This window comes from Lynx rufus, unplaced genomic scaffold (genome assembly GCF_022079265.1).
Source record: "Lynx rufus isolate CCGP_SWC_20201006 ecotype Redwood Valley unplaced genomic scaffold, mLynRuf1.p SCAF_8, whole genome shotgun sequence".
NCBI classification, from domain to species: Eukaryota; Metazoa; Chordata; class Mammalia; order Carnivora; family Felidae; genus Lynx; species Lynx rufus.
In genome coordinates, this window is record NW_025814896.1 from 59,056,811 (window position 1) to 59,070,017 (window position 13,207).

A 13,207-nucleotide genomic window follows, 5' to 3' on the forward strand; every position below is an offset into this window, starting at 1 on the left:
CTAAGACGATCTGTTTATATTTTGCTGTATTTCCGTTTGATTCATTTCATGAACTTCTATAAGATACTCTGAGTTCAGGATAAGCTTTTTGCTATTGGTTTACTTATGCCACATTTATTCCCAAAAGGCTTTTAAGTAAGTTACAGGGGCACATAAAAATATAGCCTAGCATGAAGCAAAAATAAACCGTGCTGTTTTTGTGGAGTGAAGGGAAAATTTCCCTGTAAGTTCCAGATTCTGTTTAACATGGGAAATAGAATAGATAATGACATAGAATAAGTGAATAGACTAGAATGTTGATTTGAAGTTGTTTAACTTGTTCTGAGAAGGTGAGTTAGTAGAATGTGTTGTTTCCTTAATAAGATATAAACATTTATTTTAAAACATTAACACATACTTAATTTTTTTAGGCATATTTTTCATAGAATATGCATTGACCCATGGCTTTTGGATCACCGCACGTGTCCAATGTGTAAACTTGATGTCATCAAAGCCCTGGGATATTGGGTTTGTTACATTTTTGTTTATATTCAATCTCTGCCCCAGTTCTTCCTGAGTGATGCGATTTCATTACTGACCAGAGGCAAGAGGAACGGATTAAGTGCTCCTTCTAACATGTTTGTGGTTCTCTGAAGAAATTTTCCTCGTGATTAAAAATGCATTTTTAAGACATCCCAAAAAATTAATGAACTGCTACCTTTGCGGTTATAGACTAATACGGCCAGATGCTTCCCCCCAGAGAGTTTGTAATTGCTTAGAGCAATGAGCTTTGGTATGCTGCCCTGCAGAATATATATATGCTCATCAGTGTCATATAAACAAGAATTATAAAGTTTGAAATGAAAGGAGCCTCCTACATTTTCTGGCTCAAGGCACACATGTTACATATGAGGAAACTGAAGCCAACACTCCTTGACACAAGGCCTCAGATTCCTGGCTTTCGAAACCAAATCCTGCTGGGGAAATTGGTCCCGTGTGGAATTTGCTCTGTCAGTTTGTGGTACTCAGGTGGTCGTAGGACCTTCCTCAGAAAACAGAGACATGAGGGCAGAGTGAAAGAGGGGTGCTTCATCGTAGCCAGCCATGTGCTGAGGGCCTTATGTACATTATTACATGCAGTCCTCAAGGCCGCTCTAAGAGGTTAATTACTATTTCTCTAATTAGGAACTTGAGCTTAGAGAAGCCAAGTAGCTTGCTTAGGTCACACAGCTAGTTACTGGGGAATCAGCTTTCAGACACCAGCTTGCTTAATTCTTGGGTTATAAGCTTTTAACCAGTAGTCCCACCCAAAAGGGGAGACATAGGGGGAAAAAAGACAGATTTCTGTAGATTGCTGTATTTTTAATTATTTTTAGAGTCTTCGTATAATGTATTGTCTTAAAATATTCTTGATTGTTAAACAGTAAATAATTTTGAAATACTCATCTCTGGAAGAAGTCATTTAAGTATCAAATAAACTTCTTGTATTGCTAAACATTTTTTTTTTAGAAAACTTTATAGTGTTTATGGTAGAGCTAGAGACCACAAGGAGGTTTTTCATGCACCTTACAGCCATAATAGTCCTCGAGGTACCCTGTCATCTTCTAGCTTAGTGCGCCTTAGAAAGATAGTTGAGAGCCTGCTGCCTTAATTACTACTGTAATTTTATGTGAATTATATTTTTCAGTGTGAGTCCCAGAATGCCCTCACCATAGGTACACAGAAAGAGCGGGGCGGGGGGAGGGTTGGTCAGCATTCAAGACCTGTCTTATTGAAAGAAAACTTCACCCGCTTTAATGTCTAGAAATTTTGTCTTTCCTCTAGAATTTCTATAGTTTATAGTTTTTAATAATGATGGCTCTACTTAGCAGGGCATAACATGCTTTCTTAGTGAACTTGAAACTTAGTGAACTGAGCCTGTAGCTCAGACAAGAGAGTGCACTTGCCTAGGATTTTAACCAATACAATACAGGGAGCTTGACAGATGTTTTTCTTGGCAAAGGTTTCCTTTTTCCTCTTTTCCTTCCTGTCTGGCCCCATACTGTCAGTGCAGAGCCCGACACGGGGCTCATCCTTGCAAACCATGAGATCATGACCCGAGCCAAAATCGAGTCAGATGCTCAACCGGGTGAGCCACTCAGGTGCCCCCTAAAAGTTTTTATAAAGATATTTCGCTAAACTTAGCACTGAGACTTTAATCGTTGTGAGTTTTGTTTTGGGAAATATATCTACGTATGTATATTTGTTAAAATGTTAATTTCAGAAAGCTTGAGTATGTCCTCAGAAAGTAATTTTTTTTTGAAGAACAGAAACCTATAGTAAGAGATTAACTTGTCTTGCCCTTAGTTTTTACTTTTTGGATGAATGTGCCGTTTTCTTTAAACCCTGTGGCCCGTCCTGCATTGGGTTTCGTAGGTATGACACTCTCATATGGTAATGACTGGTAAGAGAGCTGCTGTCAGTCCTTCACATGGACTTGGGAGGTGGTCCTTTCATTTGCAGTTGTAACCTCCTGGATGGGCCATTTGTCACTCTTGTTTTCATTCATTCAGCAAGCATGTATCAAAGGAGCACTCTTTCAGGTGCTAGATCGAAACTTGGGGAGACAAAGACAAGTGAGACGCAGCCCTTCTGCCTGTGGGCTCTTGGGGATTTCACTTTCTGGACTTTGGGGGCCAGGGGACACACCCGTGCACAGTGCAGCAGAGGATGTATGTTTGAAGTGCTGAGGAGCATGGAGGAAGGAGGAATTTACTCCACCAGGTGGAGTGGGGAGATAAGAAGGTGGTATTTTAAGAGGGGAGTCTGAGCCTGGTGTTAAAGAGTTTGTCTGACCGATCACTATATTGCAGATAGGGGTATGACCGTGTGGGCTTTGAGACTGGCGGGTAGTCCAGTTTGTCAGGCACTTCAGTAACTATCTGGGAAAACAGATAAGGGTGGGCTGGGTGGGAGTTTGGATTTTCTAGCAACTCAGTAGGATTCGTGGTTTGCTGTGTCGGGAGTCTCAGTTACCAGTGAGGAGGAGTCTGTGTGCTGTGTTGTTCAGGAGGGTGGTTCGAGAACCCTGTGGAGTGGCAGTGGGAGCAGCGTGCCAGCCGTGCCCTTGACCCCGAGAGCCCGGTGAGGGAGGTGCAACAAACACCATGTTCTCACGTAAAGCCCAGGCTCACAGTAAACCCAAAAGCCACCGCTCATTTACCAGGTGACGTAGTGGTTTCCTCTCTCACAACATGGCCTGACTCTGGTATTAATCAGAAAGGTATCTGGATTAGCCTCCATGTAAGACCGGGCTGTCACTTTCATGGTCCTGTTCTTTAAAGCAGCGCACGGGAGAGTTGAAGGTAGACTGAGAGCCAATAGACACTGTCCTCAGGGAGCCACAACTGATTGTTTTTAAGTGAACTAAATGCAGTCTGAAGCCCTCTGTTTTCAGATACTGTGTTCTTCCCCCAAACCCTGGTGCCTGCGGTAAGACAGTACGACAGTTAGAGGCAGTAATCCGAGCTCACGGCCACAGCCAGGCTGATTCACACCCTCTGTCCAGGAAGCAGGGAAAATGCATCTATGACAAAGCTTCACTTACTGTCAATAAAGAATTTAAAGGTGGCATTGCTTACGTCAAGGTGGGAAAAGGTTTTTAAAATAAATACCGTTTAGGTCTTAGCTGCTTATTGAGAAGTAATTAATTTTCTGATGTTGCTAAATAAAGAAGACATTAATGTTCTTGCCTGATTCTGTGTATAAAAATATTCCGTATGGATTATGCCTAATCATTAGGAGATGATAGATAAGTTTTGAATGTGTTACCCAGACAAGGTATTTTCTTTTCTTCTCTCAAGGGAGAGGTGGAGGATGTGCAGGAGATGCCCGCTCCAGAATCTACCCCTGGGAGTGTTTTGGCTGCAAATTTGAGTATTACTCTACAAGAGGAGGACAGAAGCGAGGGGAACAATTTACCATCCTCTTCCACTAGTGAGTCTGCACTGCAGTGTGATGCCGGCTTTAAAGAAGATGCAGGTGAAGACACAGCCTTACTAGGTAAGTGCCTTCCAGGTTATAAAACAATGTTGCTAGCAGTTAGGGAACAAAATGAAAAAATACATAAAATGCAGAAAAACATAAAGGAAAAATAGAAACTGTGATCCCACACCTGGAAATACCATTTTAACATTTTGATAAATAGCTTTCCAGATGTTTTTCTGTGTTTAATCACATATCATTTATGTGCTGTTAGGTAACCTGTTTTTCTCTTAATGTGTGCAGCTCTTTTCTGTATCAATAGGTGCATGATTCTGTGTGGCTGTGTAGTATTACAGTTTAGATTCACTGTAATTTCTTTAAACCGCACCCTTTTGGCGACTTTATTTTTAACACTCAGAAATCGCTGTGTAGGGGCACCTGGTGGCTCAGTCAGTTAAGCATCTGACTCTTTTTTTGTTTTGTTTTAATGTTTATTTTTGAGAGAGAGAGAGATCCAGCCCCACATCGGTCTCTGCACTGACAGTGCAGAATCTCTCTTGGGAATCTCTCTCTCCCTCTCTCCCTCCCTGGCCCCCCCAAGAGCTTGAGTGTTCTCAATCTCTCTCTCTCTCTCTCTCTCTCTCTCTCTCTCTCTTCCTCAAAATAAATAAATAAACATTGTTTAAAAAGTAAAAAAAAAAAGAATTTATTATGCATATACCCTCACCACTTAGATGTCTGATTATTTCTTGTCATTCTGAGAGAGGAGACAGAGTGAATTGCATTTTTTTTAATTACTAATGAGGTGACCTTCTTTTCATATTTGTTGGTCATTTTTATTCTTTCAGGAGTTGCCTGTTTCATCCTTATTTTTCTCTGGAGAAACTAATTTTTTCATGTTGCTTCTAAGAGTTCTTTGATCTTTGTCATATGTATGACATATATTTCTCCCCCAGTTTGTCTATCCTTTGACTGGTTGGTATATTTTGCTAGTAGAAATGTTTAATTTTTCTCTAGTCCCAACATATGTTCATGATTCTGCCTTTGATAGCATACTAACTTGGGAAGGTCTTCCTTATCTCAGGATTATAAATATATTAACCCATATTTTGCTAATATTTGTGGTTTTGTATTTTACATTTACATTTTTAATCCACATAGCTTAATGGAAGGTTTAACCTATTTTTCCCCAAAATGTTTAACCAGTTGTCCCAATATTTAGTGAATTATAATCATTTTAGTGAATAATAATTATATATGTTTTGATATTGGCAAGGCAAATTCTTTCACCTTTATTCATTTAAAAACATTTCTGGACTATTCTGCATTTTTCTAAAAAATTAAAATTACTCTGCCGAGTGAAAATTTTTATTATAATCGAACTTATTTTAACTGGGAAGAATTGATGCTTCCAATTTTGAATTTTTCCATACAGGAAGAGGAAACATATCTTCCCAAATCAGTAAAACTCAGACTGAATCAGTTTTATGTTTGGCTATGAAGCAAAAATAAACAAATACTAGAACATAGGTTTTAAACCAGTAGCCAAGGAAGAAGAGCACACTGTGGAAGAGAAGGAAAAACCCATTTCCGAGCATTGGAATGCAGAAAGGACATTCTCCCAGGCGGCTCCCTGGTTGCCTGCTGGGATGGAACCACCTTTAGAATCCATCCCGTCCGGTTGAGCCCAAGTGCGTGCCAGTGTCATTTTTGCCATTGCCTTCAGTCTCCAGAAAAAAAAACTAACTTTCCTTTCTCTAGTACTTGACCACCCTTGAGATAGTTAAAGGCCGATAAAGACTCACCCTAAGCGTCCCCCACGTTTTCCTGCACTCTTGTTATCTGCCGTGCATTGGTATGTCAGCATCTCCTCTCCCCTCTTAGAAGTAGGATATTATTATCATTTGAAACAGTGCATAGTGTAGACTACAAGTGCAAGTATACAACAAAAACAAGAAAAGATCAAATCCAAATGCAAGTTAATTAGGAAAATGCAAATCGAAATAGCAGTGAGATATCACTTTCCAGTGTTCAAACGAGAAAAAAATTCAAAAGACAGCTAACATTTATCGCTGGCTGGGATGCAAGAAATGGGCATTTCCATACATTGTGCTATAAATGTAAATCGTTATGGCCTTTTTAAAAAAAATTTTTTTTAAACATTTATTCAGTTTTGAGAGACAGCATGAGCAGGGAAGGGGCAGAGAGAGGGAGACACAGAATCTGAAGCAGGCTCCAGGCTCTGAGCTGTCAGCACAGAGCCCAACGTGGGGCTTGAACTCATGAACTGCGAGATCATGACCTGAGCCGAAGTCGGACACTCAACCGACTGAGCCACCCAGGCGCCCCCTGGCCTTTTTGAATAGCCATGTAACAACATCTATTAAATTAAAAATACATAGTCTTTGAAGCTGATATTTCATCCTTGGAAATGTATTCTATACAAATAAAATCACCCCTACACACACACACACACACACACACACACACAAACAAATAGTGCATAAAAATAAAAGTGGAAAAAGAAGCTAGGTTATAAAACAACAGGATGTTAGATACATTCTGAAGAAGCTGGGCCCACTCCCCACACCTGCCTTTTGTGTGTGTGTTTGCTTTCTTCTTTTTTGTTTTTTGTTTTTGTCCTTTTTTATTTTTAATTTCCAAGTATTTCTTCACGAGTAAATTGACAGGTAAATTTAAATGTTCATGTTCTTTCCACCTTATCATTGTACCAATATAATTTGAGAAATATTAAATTGGAGAAATGTATTCTTTTTTAAAAAAAAAAAGTTTAGAGAGAGAGAGGACATGCATGCACACAGGGAAGGGGCAGAGAAAAAGGGAGAGAGAGAGAAAGAGAGAATCCAAAGCAGAGCCCGACACAGAACTCAAACTCCTGAACCATGAGATCATGACCTGGGCCAAGAGTTGGACGCTTAAGCGACTGAGCCACCCAGGTACTCCCAAGAAATCAGTTCTTTTAAGCAGACACTAGTACTTCCAGAATAAAATGTGGCTTCACTTAAAGTTGAGAAAACATTTACTAGGCTCTCTTCGGAGCAACTAGAAATAAAATGTGGAACTTACTAATGATAGACTACTCGCTAGAGACTGTGTTTCCCTGGTGAGTACTCCTTCTGTTGTCCAGTTGACCTTCTTGGCTCTGACTGTAGGTGAGTTGAAGTATTTGATTCTGTATTTAAGGAAGTACTCTATTCCTGTAAGAAACCTTCTGACTTTGAACCACCAGTTCCTTTTCCAAGATAGTTTAATGTCTCTGTGCCCATGTTTCATCATCTGTAAAATGAGCATAATAACATCCTAATGCTTACCTCACAGAGTCACATTTATAACACAGGAAATGCTCTCTGTTGTTTTTGTGGGCAGTGACACCACCATCATCATCATCAGATGTCGTCATAGCTGTCTGGTTTACTTTTGAAAACATACACTAGTTCACCAACTAAAAGACTGCATCCTTTTTTTAATAGCACCATGTTGGTTAAAGTAACATTGGTTAAGCTAATGTGAGAAAACTTCTCACACTCTGTGTGAAGAAGATGTTTGTATATTTTTTTTGCTCTCTGGAATGAGTTGCCAATTTTACATGTAGGTTTTATGTACATTTTTTTGTAATTTGTTGCTTGAATTATAGTCTCCAAATGAGTCACAGTGCTTCTGTAATTGAAGTTTAGAATATGCTAAGTGGCTGACATTGGCTTTTGTTGCTTCATTGTAGAAATGGGCAGGAGCGACCTTGAACATGGAAGGCCCGTCTCCTAGCACACATCCTGGTGACCGCGTCATGGACAGAGCATTGACTTCAATTAAAGGACTTTTTTTTTTTTTTTTTTACTTCGGCACATAGTTTGTATATTTGAAAATAATGTACATTCTTTTACCTTTCAGGTTCTGATTTGATACACAAAGGGCTAAGATATTTTATTCTTAAAGAGATGTTTTGATTAGTCTTAATATATTTATCTACTAAAATATATCATTTATGATAAACAGTATGTTGTTTTGGACTATTACAGAGGAGACCACTAGGAAGGCCCTCTAAAGGGGGTGGCAGGGGGAGGTTTTTCTGAATACTACTAGACTAGCTACCACGGTACTGTACAAATGGGATTTTGTTTCTCAAGGATGGCTTTAGACTGAGCAACTGAATTTAGACTAGTGGAAGTGGAATTGTATAATTCACTTCAGTTATTGATCACGAGTTTTCCTTGGAGGAAAGGCTTTTCTAGAGCATTAAACTTATAATTGAGATCTGAGAAATCTACAGCTTTCTCAAACCTCCGTGTTATTATATAGACTTTGAAACCTACGAACACCTTTTCATTGTTCTCTCTTTGGAATTATAGGAAAAGCGTTAGGTGACTTTAGGATTTGCATTTTCCCTTTTTAATCCCTAATTGCTTGTGATACCTTAAAGGAGAGGGAAATTTGTCCATTTTTTCTACAAATGAAAAGCTAAGATCCTTCATCACACATGAGCAGTAAGTTCTTCATTGCCTTAAGGAAATCGAGCAGGCAGAGTTTTTTGTAAATGATGACTGTATTAGTTCCAACTACAATTTAATCTTTACAATTAAAAGGATGGAGAACTTTGTTTCTGTTACAAAGTAAGCAGTTTACTTGATTGATTTAAAGATCATGATCTCGTGTAATCATCTATCCTTTTTATTCTTGGCTGTTCTCACTTGTAGGTTGAAAGCGGCAGGTGAATGTAAAGCTTTTGGAGACTGCACTCTTAAATTTTATAAAATTATTAAGTAAAAACGCACACTTTCTGCTCTCCTCTCCCTTCTTGGAGGTGGAAGTTGAGGAGGGTGAGGGAGAGTTATTTTTTTAAAACTTGAAACTGTTGTCCTTTGTTGCTTCTAAGCTAGTTGTGTGTATCTTTATTTTGTGAGTAAAAATAAAGGTCTGTTTGGAGTTTTAAAAAATGTAAGGAATTCATTCTTAACAGCTGCATCTAAGTTTTGTATGGCTCTGTTTTCTTTTTTTTCCTTCAAACTATTTGTTGCCCTTGGATTTTAGCCACTCATAGTGAAACATTTGGTGAGTAAACAGTTTTGCTGGTGTAAATTCTGTGGCCAGATTCAACTTGAGCTACTGAAGTAGAAAAGTTGACTGACTTTGAGCTCTCATTGACAGCCTCAAAGTAGGTTTCCTTAATAGCCATTATCTTTGTGGTTCATTGCAAATAGGAAAGTATGTCCTTGATTCTGTACCAAGTAGGTTTTTTGCTGTTTGTATTTTAAGATACATACTTGGGAGACATGCTTTAATTAATAATTCTTTCCAGTATCCAATGAAGCAGACTTTTATTTTTTATTTTTTTTAATTTTTTTTTTCTCAACGTTTATTTATTTTTGGGACAGAGAGAGACAGAGCATGAACGGGGGAGGGGCAGAGAGAGAGGGAGACACAGAATCAGAAACAGGCTCCAGGCTCTGAGCCATCAGCCCAGAGCCTGACGCGGGGCTCGAACTCACGGAGCGCGAGATCGTGACCTGGCTGAAGTCGGACGCTTAACCGACTGCGCCACCCAGGCGCCCCTGAAGCAGACTTTTAAAAAGAATATCATGACAGATCAAGCTAAATTGTTTGATAATTACAGAAGTATGATTTCTTCATTAGCAGCTATCAGATACAGCTTTCCATAATTCAAACGTTTGAACACTAAACTGGAAATTCAAGAGATGGGAAGAACTGTAATTTTTTTGTTTATTTTTGAGAGAGGCAGAGCATGAATGGGGGAGGGGCAGAGAGAGGGAGACACAGAATCCGAAGCAGGTTCAAGGCTCTGAGCTATCAGCAGCTCAAACCCACAGAGCAGTGAGATTCTGACCTGAGCCAAAGTCGCTTAACCAACTGAGCCACTCAGGCACCCCTGGAAACATGTCTTTAATAGCAGAGAAAGGAATTACCAAGAAAAAATAGAGAACTGCAACACTTTGAAAGCTTCCTTTGATAGGCTTTTTTTTAAGATATAAATATGATAGAAAAGGGTCAAATATTAGCAGAATGTTTGCTGAGACATGAAATTGATAAAATGCTACTCGGAATATGGGAATGTAATGAAGAAAGGGTAAACCAGAGAGATTTGGTTTAAGGTTAGTCATATTTATGGCAGTAATCATGTTCCCACTAACAATTGTCATAAAAGCCATTTGTTCACAATTACTGTAGAAACAGTTTTTTTTTTTTTTTTTAACTTTGAAAGTCCCAGGCAGCATGTGAAAGAAGCAGTTTGACCATGAACGTGAAGCACTGTTGTCAGCCGCCTGCCCAGGTGCTACTTCTGGGTTTCCCGCTAGAACACCACAAAGGGCAGGAGGAGATGTGCAAAAACAGGGCACCTTGGACAGGTAAACTTCCTCACATGCTGAAGTCTGGGGGATCTTGAATATAAAAAGCCTCTCCTGAGAGCTTGTCTCCTGCAGTCACTGAGGAGTGATGACAATAAAAGGCCGAATTGCAGTGTGCCCATCAGCAGTTTGCTCTCTGTGGGGCACACGATGACAAAATCTCCAGAAGCGAATCACTGGTCTGACCTCAGTAACCTCAGGATTGAAGCTTTGCACTTGGGCAGGCTTTCTCAGAGGGGTCTGCTCTTCCCAAAGAGAGCTGATATTTTTAGAAGAAAAAATAATCAGTGAATTGAAGGCATTGGATCTTAAATTGAGTAGTAAATACCTGTCTACATACTTTGCAGTCTACTTGCTGCATCAGGGACTGCTAGAATCAGAAACAGAAATAGGCCTTCAAGAACAGGTGTGTTCCCACTGGGATGAAATACCCAGTGTAACCAAATTCCCCAAGAGGATAGCTTAATTGGCAAGTTTCTTCTTTTGAGCACATTAAAGTTTATTTGCTCAGTGAAGGCTGAGCTTAAATCAGTATGTGTATGTTATTAACGAGAACCTGAGGTAATTACATGTTTGGTCAAAAGCAGTCTCTTTGAGCTCAGCGTAACCCAATTTGTGATTTACAAAGCACAGGATGCTGGCCTGAACCAAAGTGAGTCTTATATATAACATACGCTGTGCTTCTGTGATGCAACAACCAATTAGAAAAGCCACCTACGCCTTTCCCAGTTAATTTCGCTTTTGAAGTTTTAAAAACATTTCATTTTAAAAGATACTAACGTAATTCTTATAAAAGTGAAATTTCTACAGTGTAATCAGCCATTTAGCTAGATTTGCCTTTATTCTAACAGCAAAGTAGAAGTTGTAAATTGAAAAAGGTAGATGGATCACATTAATTCAGTCCATTTTTTTGAAGAGGTGTAAGCTTGTATATTATGGGCTAATGAGAAACCTGAGAACACCAGCACTTTCGTGGGGCTTGGCTGCATAGGTATTGGATCCCAGGACTGTGTTTTTGGAAGCATTTTAGGGATGGATTTCCTGATCAGAACAGTAGTGATTGCATAAAAACGACAGACCAGATATAAAGTGAAACCAACAAAATGGTCTTAGTACCTAGGTAGAGTGTGCAAGAATTTTAAAGAATACGTAAAAATATGCGTTAGTTTTCCAGATATCCTTAAAATGCTAAAGTGCTGCCCTTCAAAATATTATTTAAAATAAGCGCGTGAGCCATCGCTTTCCATGAGAATCATTACAAGATAAAGTAGTGGTACACACCACTTAAAATTGTGGGAAAGTGTGTACTCTGTAAGAAAGGTGAGTGATAACTGTTTCTTTAGAGTTGTTTAAATGTATAAACACTGCTAAAAGAATTAAAGTAGTTGTATCTTGGGATCTGATTGATTTTGAAGCATTTTTTCTTTCTACCCTATGGTGTAACTTAGTGCTGTCTTTTTACAGGTGATTTGAAGATAATACTACAACTAGAAACCGGAACTAGAAAACCCAGAGAATTCAAGATATGTGATTTTTAACATGGCAGTCAATTGAACTACACTTAAAAGTTGATTACAGTTACTGAATCCCAGGACTATAGTTGATTTCAGGTAAACTTTCTTCTACTTTTAAACATGTTTAATGAAGAACCTCTTGCTGGTGTTTAAATTTTTTTAATATTTATTCATTTTTGAGAGAGAGAGAGAGAGAGAGAGAGAGTGAACAGGGGAGAAGCAGAGAGAGAGGGAGAGTCAGAAGCAGGCTCCAGGCTCTGAGCTGTCAGCACAGAGCCCGGCTGGTGTTAAATGTGAACCTGACTCACTTTTGGGGGAGGGGAGGGGGGTAAAATGTTCCCTAAATATAACTACTGTTTTTTGTTAACTATTTAGATTTGGAAATCTTTCCTCTTTCAAGTAAACACCAATAGTGTGATCTTGGAATTTTTAGCAGTAGTCTATTTGCAGAGTCTAGAATTTGTAAATTCACCAACTGAATTTATCTGTAACCCTCACATCAGGACGGGCAGTGCTTTTTGCAAGTCCTTTGTGGACACGTACGGTGCAGTGAAAATTTTGAGGCATGTGACACACTTTTTCCAATTGAGGTTTAGTAAGAGGACACTCTGCCTTCTTGTTTCAGCTCTCAAAGTGTCAACAGTGTATCCTTCTCCACTATGTATTTAGCGTCTTTTCCAAAATTTTGTACCTTGGTGATTTTACAGTTTAAAATGGCCCCCAAGCATAGTGTTGTCTCCTGTTCTCAGCACATGAAAGCTGATGTGCCTTACAGAGAAAGTACATGTTAGGTAAGCTTTGTTCAGGCATGAGTTAATAGTGCTGTTGGCCAGTGTCGTTCAGCGTTATCAGAGAATCAGTAGGTCCTGGAGCCCTTCCAACAGTCGTCCGAACTTTGCCATTCCCAGAAGTATCTCAATAATACTTTTGGAAGTATTTGGAAGTACTTTTGGAAGTAATTCCCAAACCTAATAACGTAAAACAGTGATGCCCACTTACAGGTATGGAAATCAAGGCTGTTACTATCATTTTGGATGTCTTAAAGGCATTCCTCTAGTACACTGGCTTGGGTTCTTAATTCCTTTAAGTAACTTAATTCCTTATAAATACATTTATAAATACCTTACTTTCATAAGATTACATAAGACATAAAATTTCTTATAAATCTAGGAGTACTGTTTTTTTGCTGGTATTATAAGGTTGAAACTCCTCTTTAAACCAGTAGGCTCGGTTTCCTTTAACTTTCACTGAGGGTTAAATTGGAAGGTGAATTCCTGTTGAATAGATTACTTCCCTATAAAGAGCAGGCTTTGGAAGTACCTCAGTAAATGAGGAATTTTTCATGCTTTCTTCAAGTAAAAAAAAACACAT

At 39.0% G+C, this 13,207-nt stretch overlaps 1 protein-coding gene and 1 non-coding gene across 4 annotated transcripts in view; both read left to right on the forward strand.

The window, feature by feature from the left end:
* RNF149 (ring finger protein 149) overlaps positions 1-13,207 on the forward strand; it is a 35,179-nt gene that overhangs the window by 20,672 nt on the left and 1,300 nt on the right. Inside the window, exons 5-9 of one of the 3 annotated variants that reach the window (XR_006960090.1) lie at positions 411-507; positions 3,822-4,020; positions 7,682-8,777; positions 10,178-10,322; positions 11,787-11,932. Coding sequence is in view for 2 of the 3 variants with exons in the window: in XM_047067592.1 (XP_046923548.1) it covers positions 411-507; positions 3,822-4,020; positions 7,682-7,725 (340 nt within the window). In the remaining variant the exon portion in view is untranslated. The other 2 variants (XM_047067592.1, XM_047067593.1) reach the window with 2 other exon arrangements.
* LOC124504489 (small nucleolar RNA SNORD89) lies at positions 10,400-10,514 on the forward strand. The gene has a single exon (XR_006960462.1). It is a non-coding gene; the product is annotated as a small nucleolar RNA SNORD89 (small nucleolar RNA).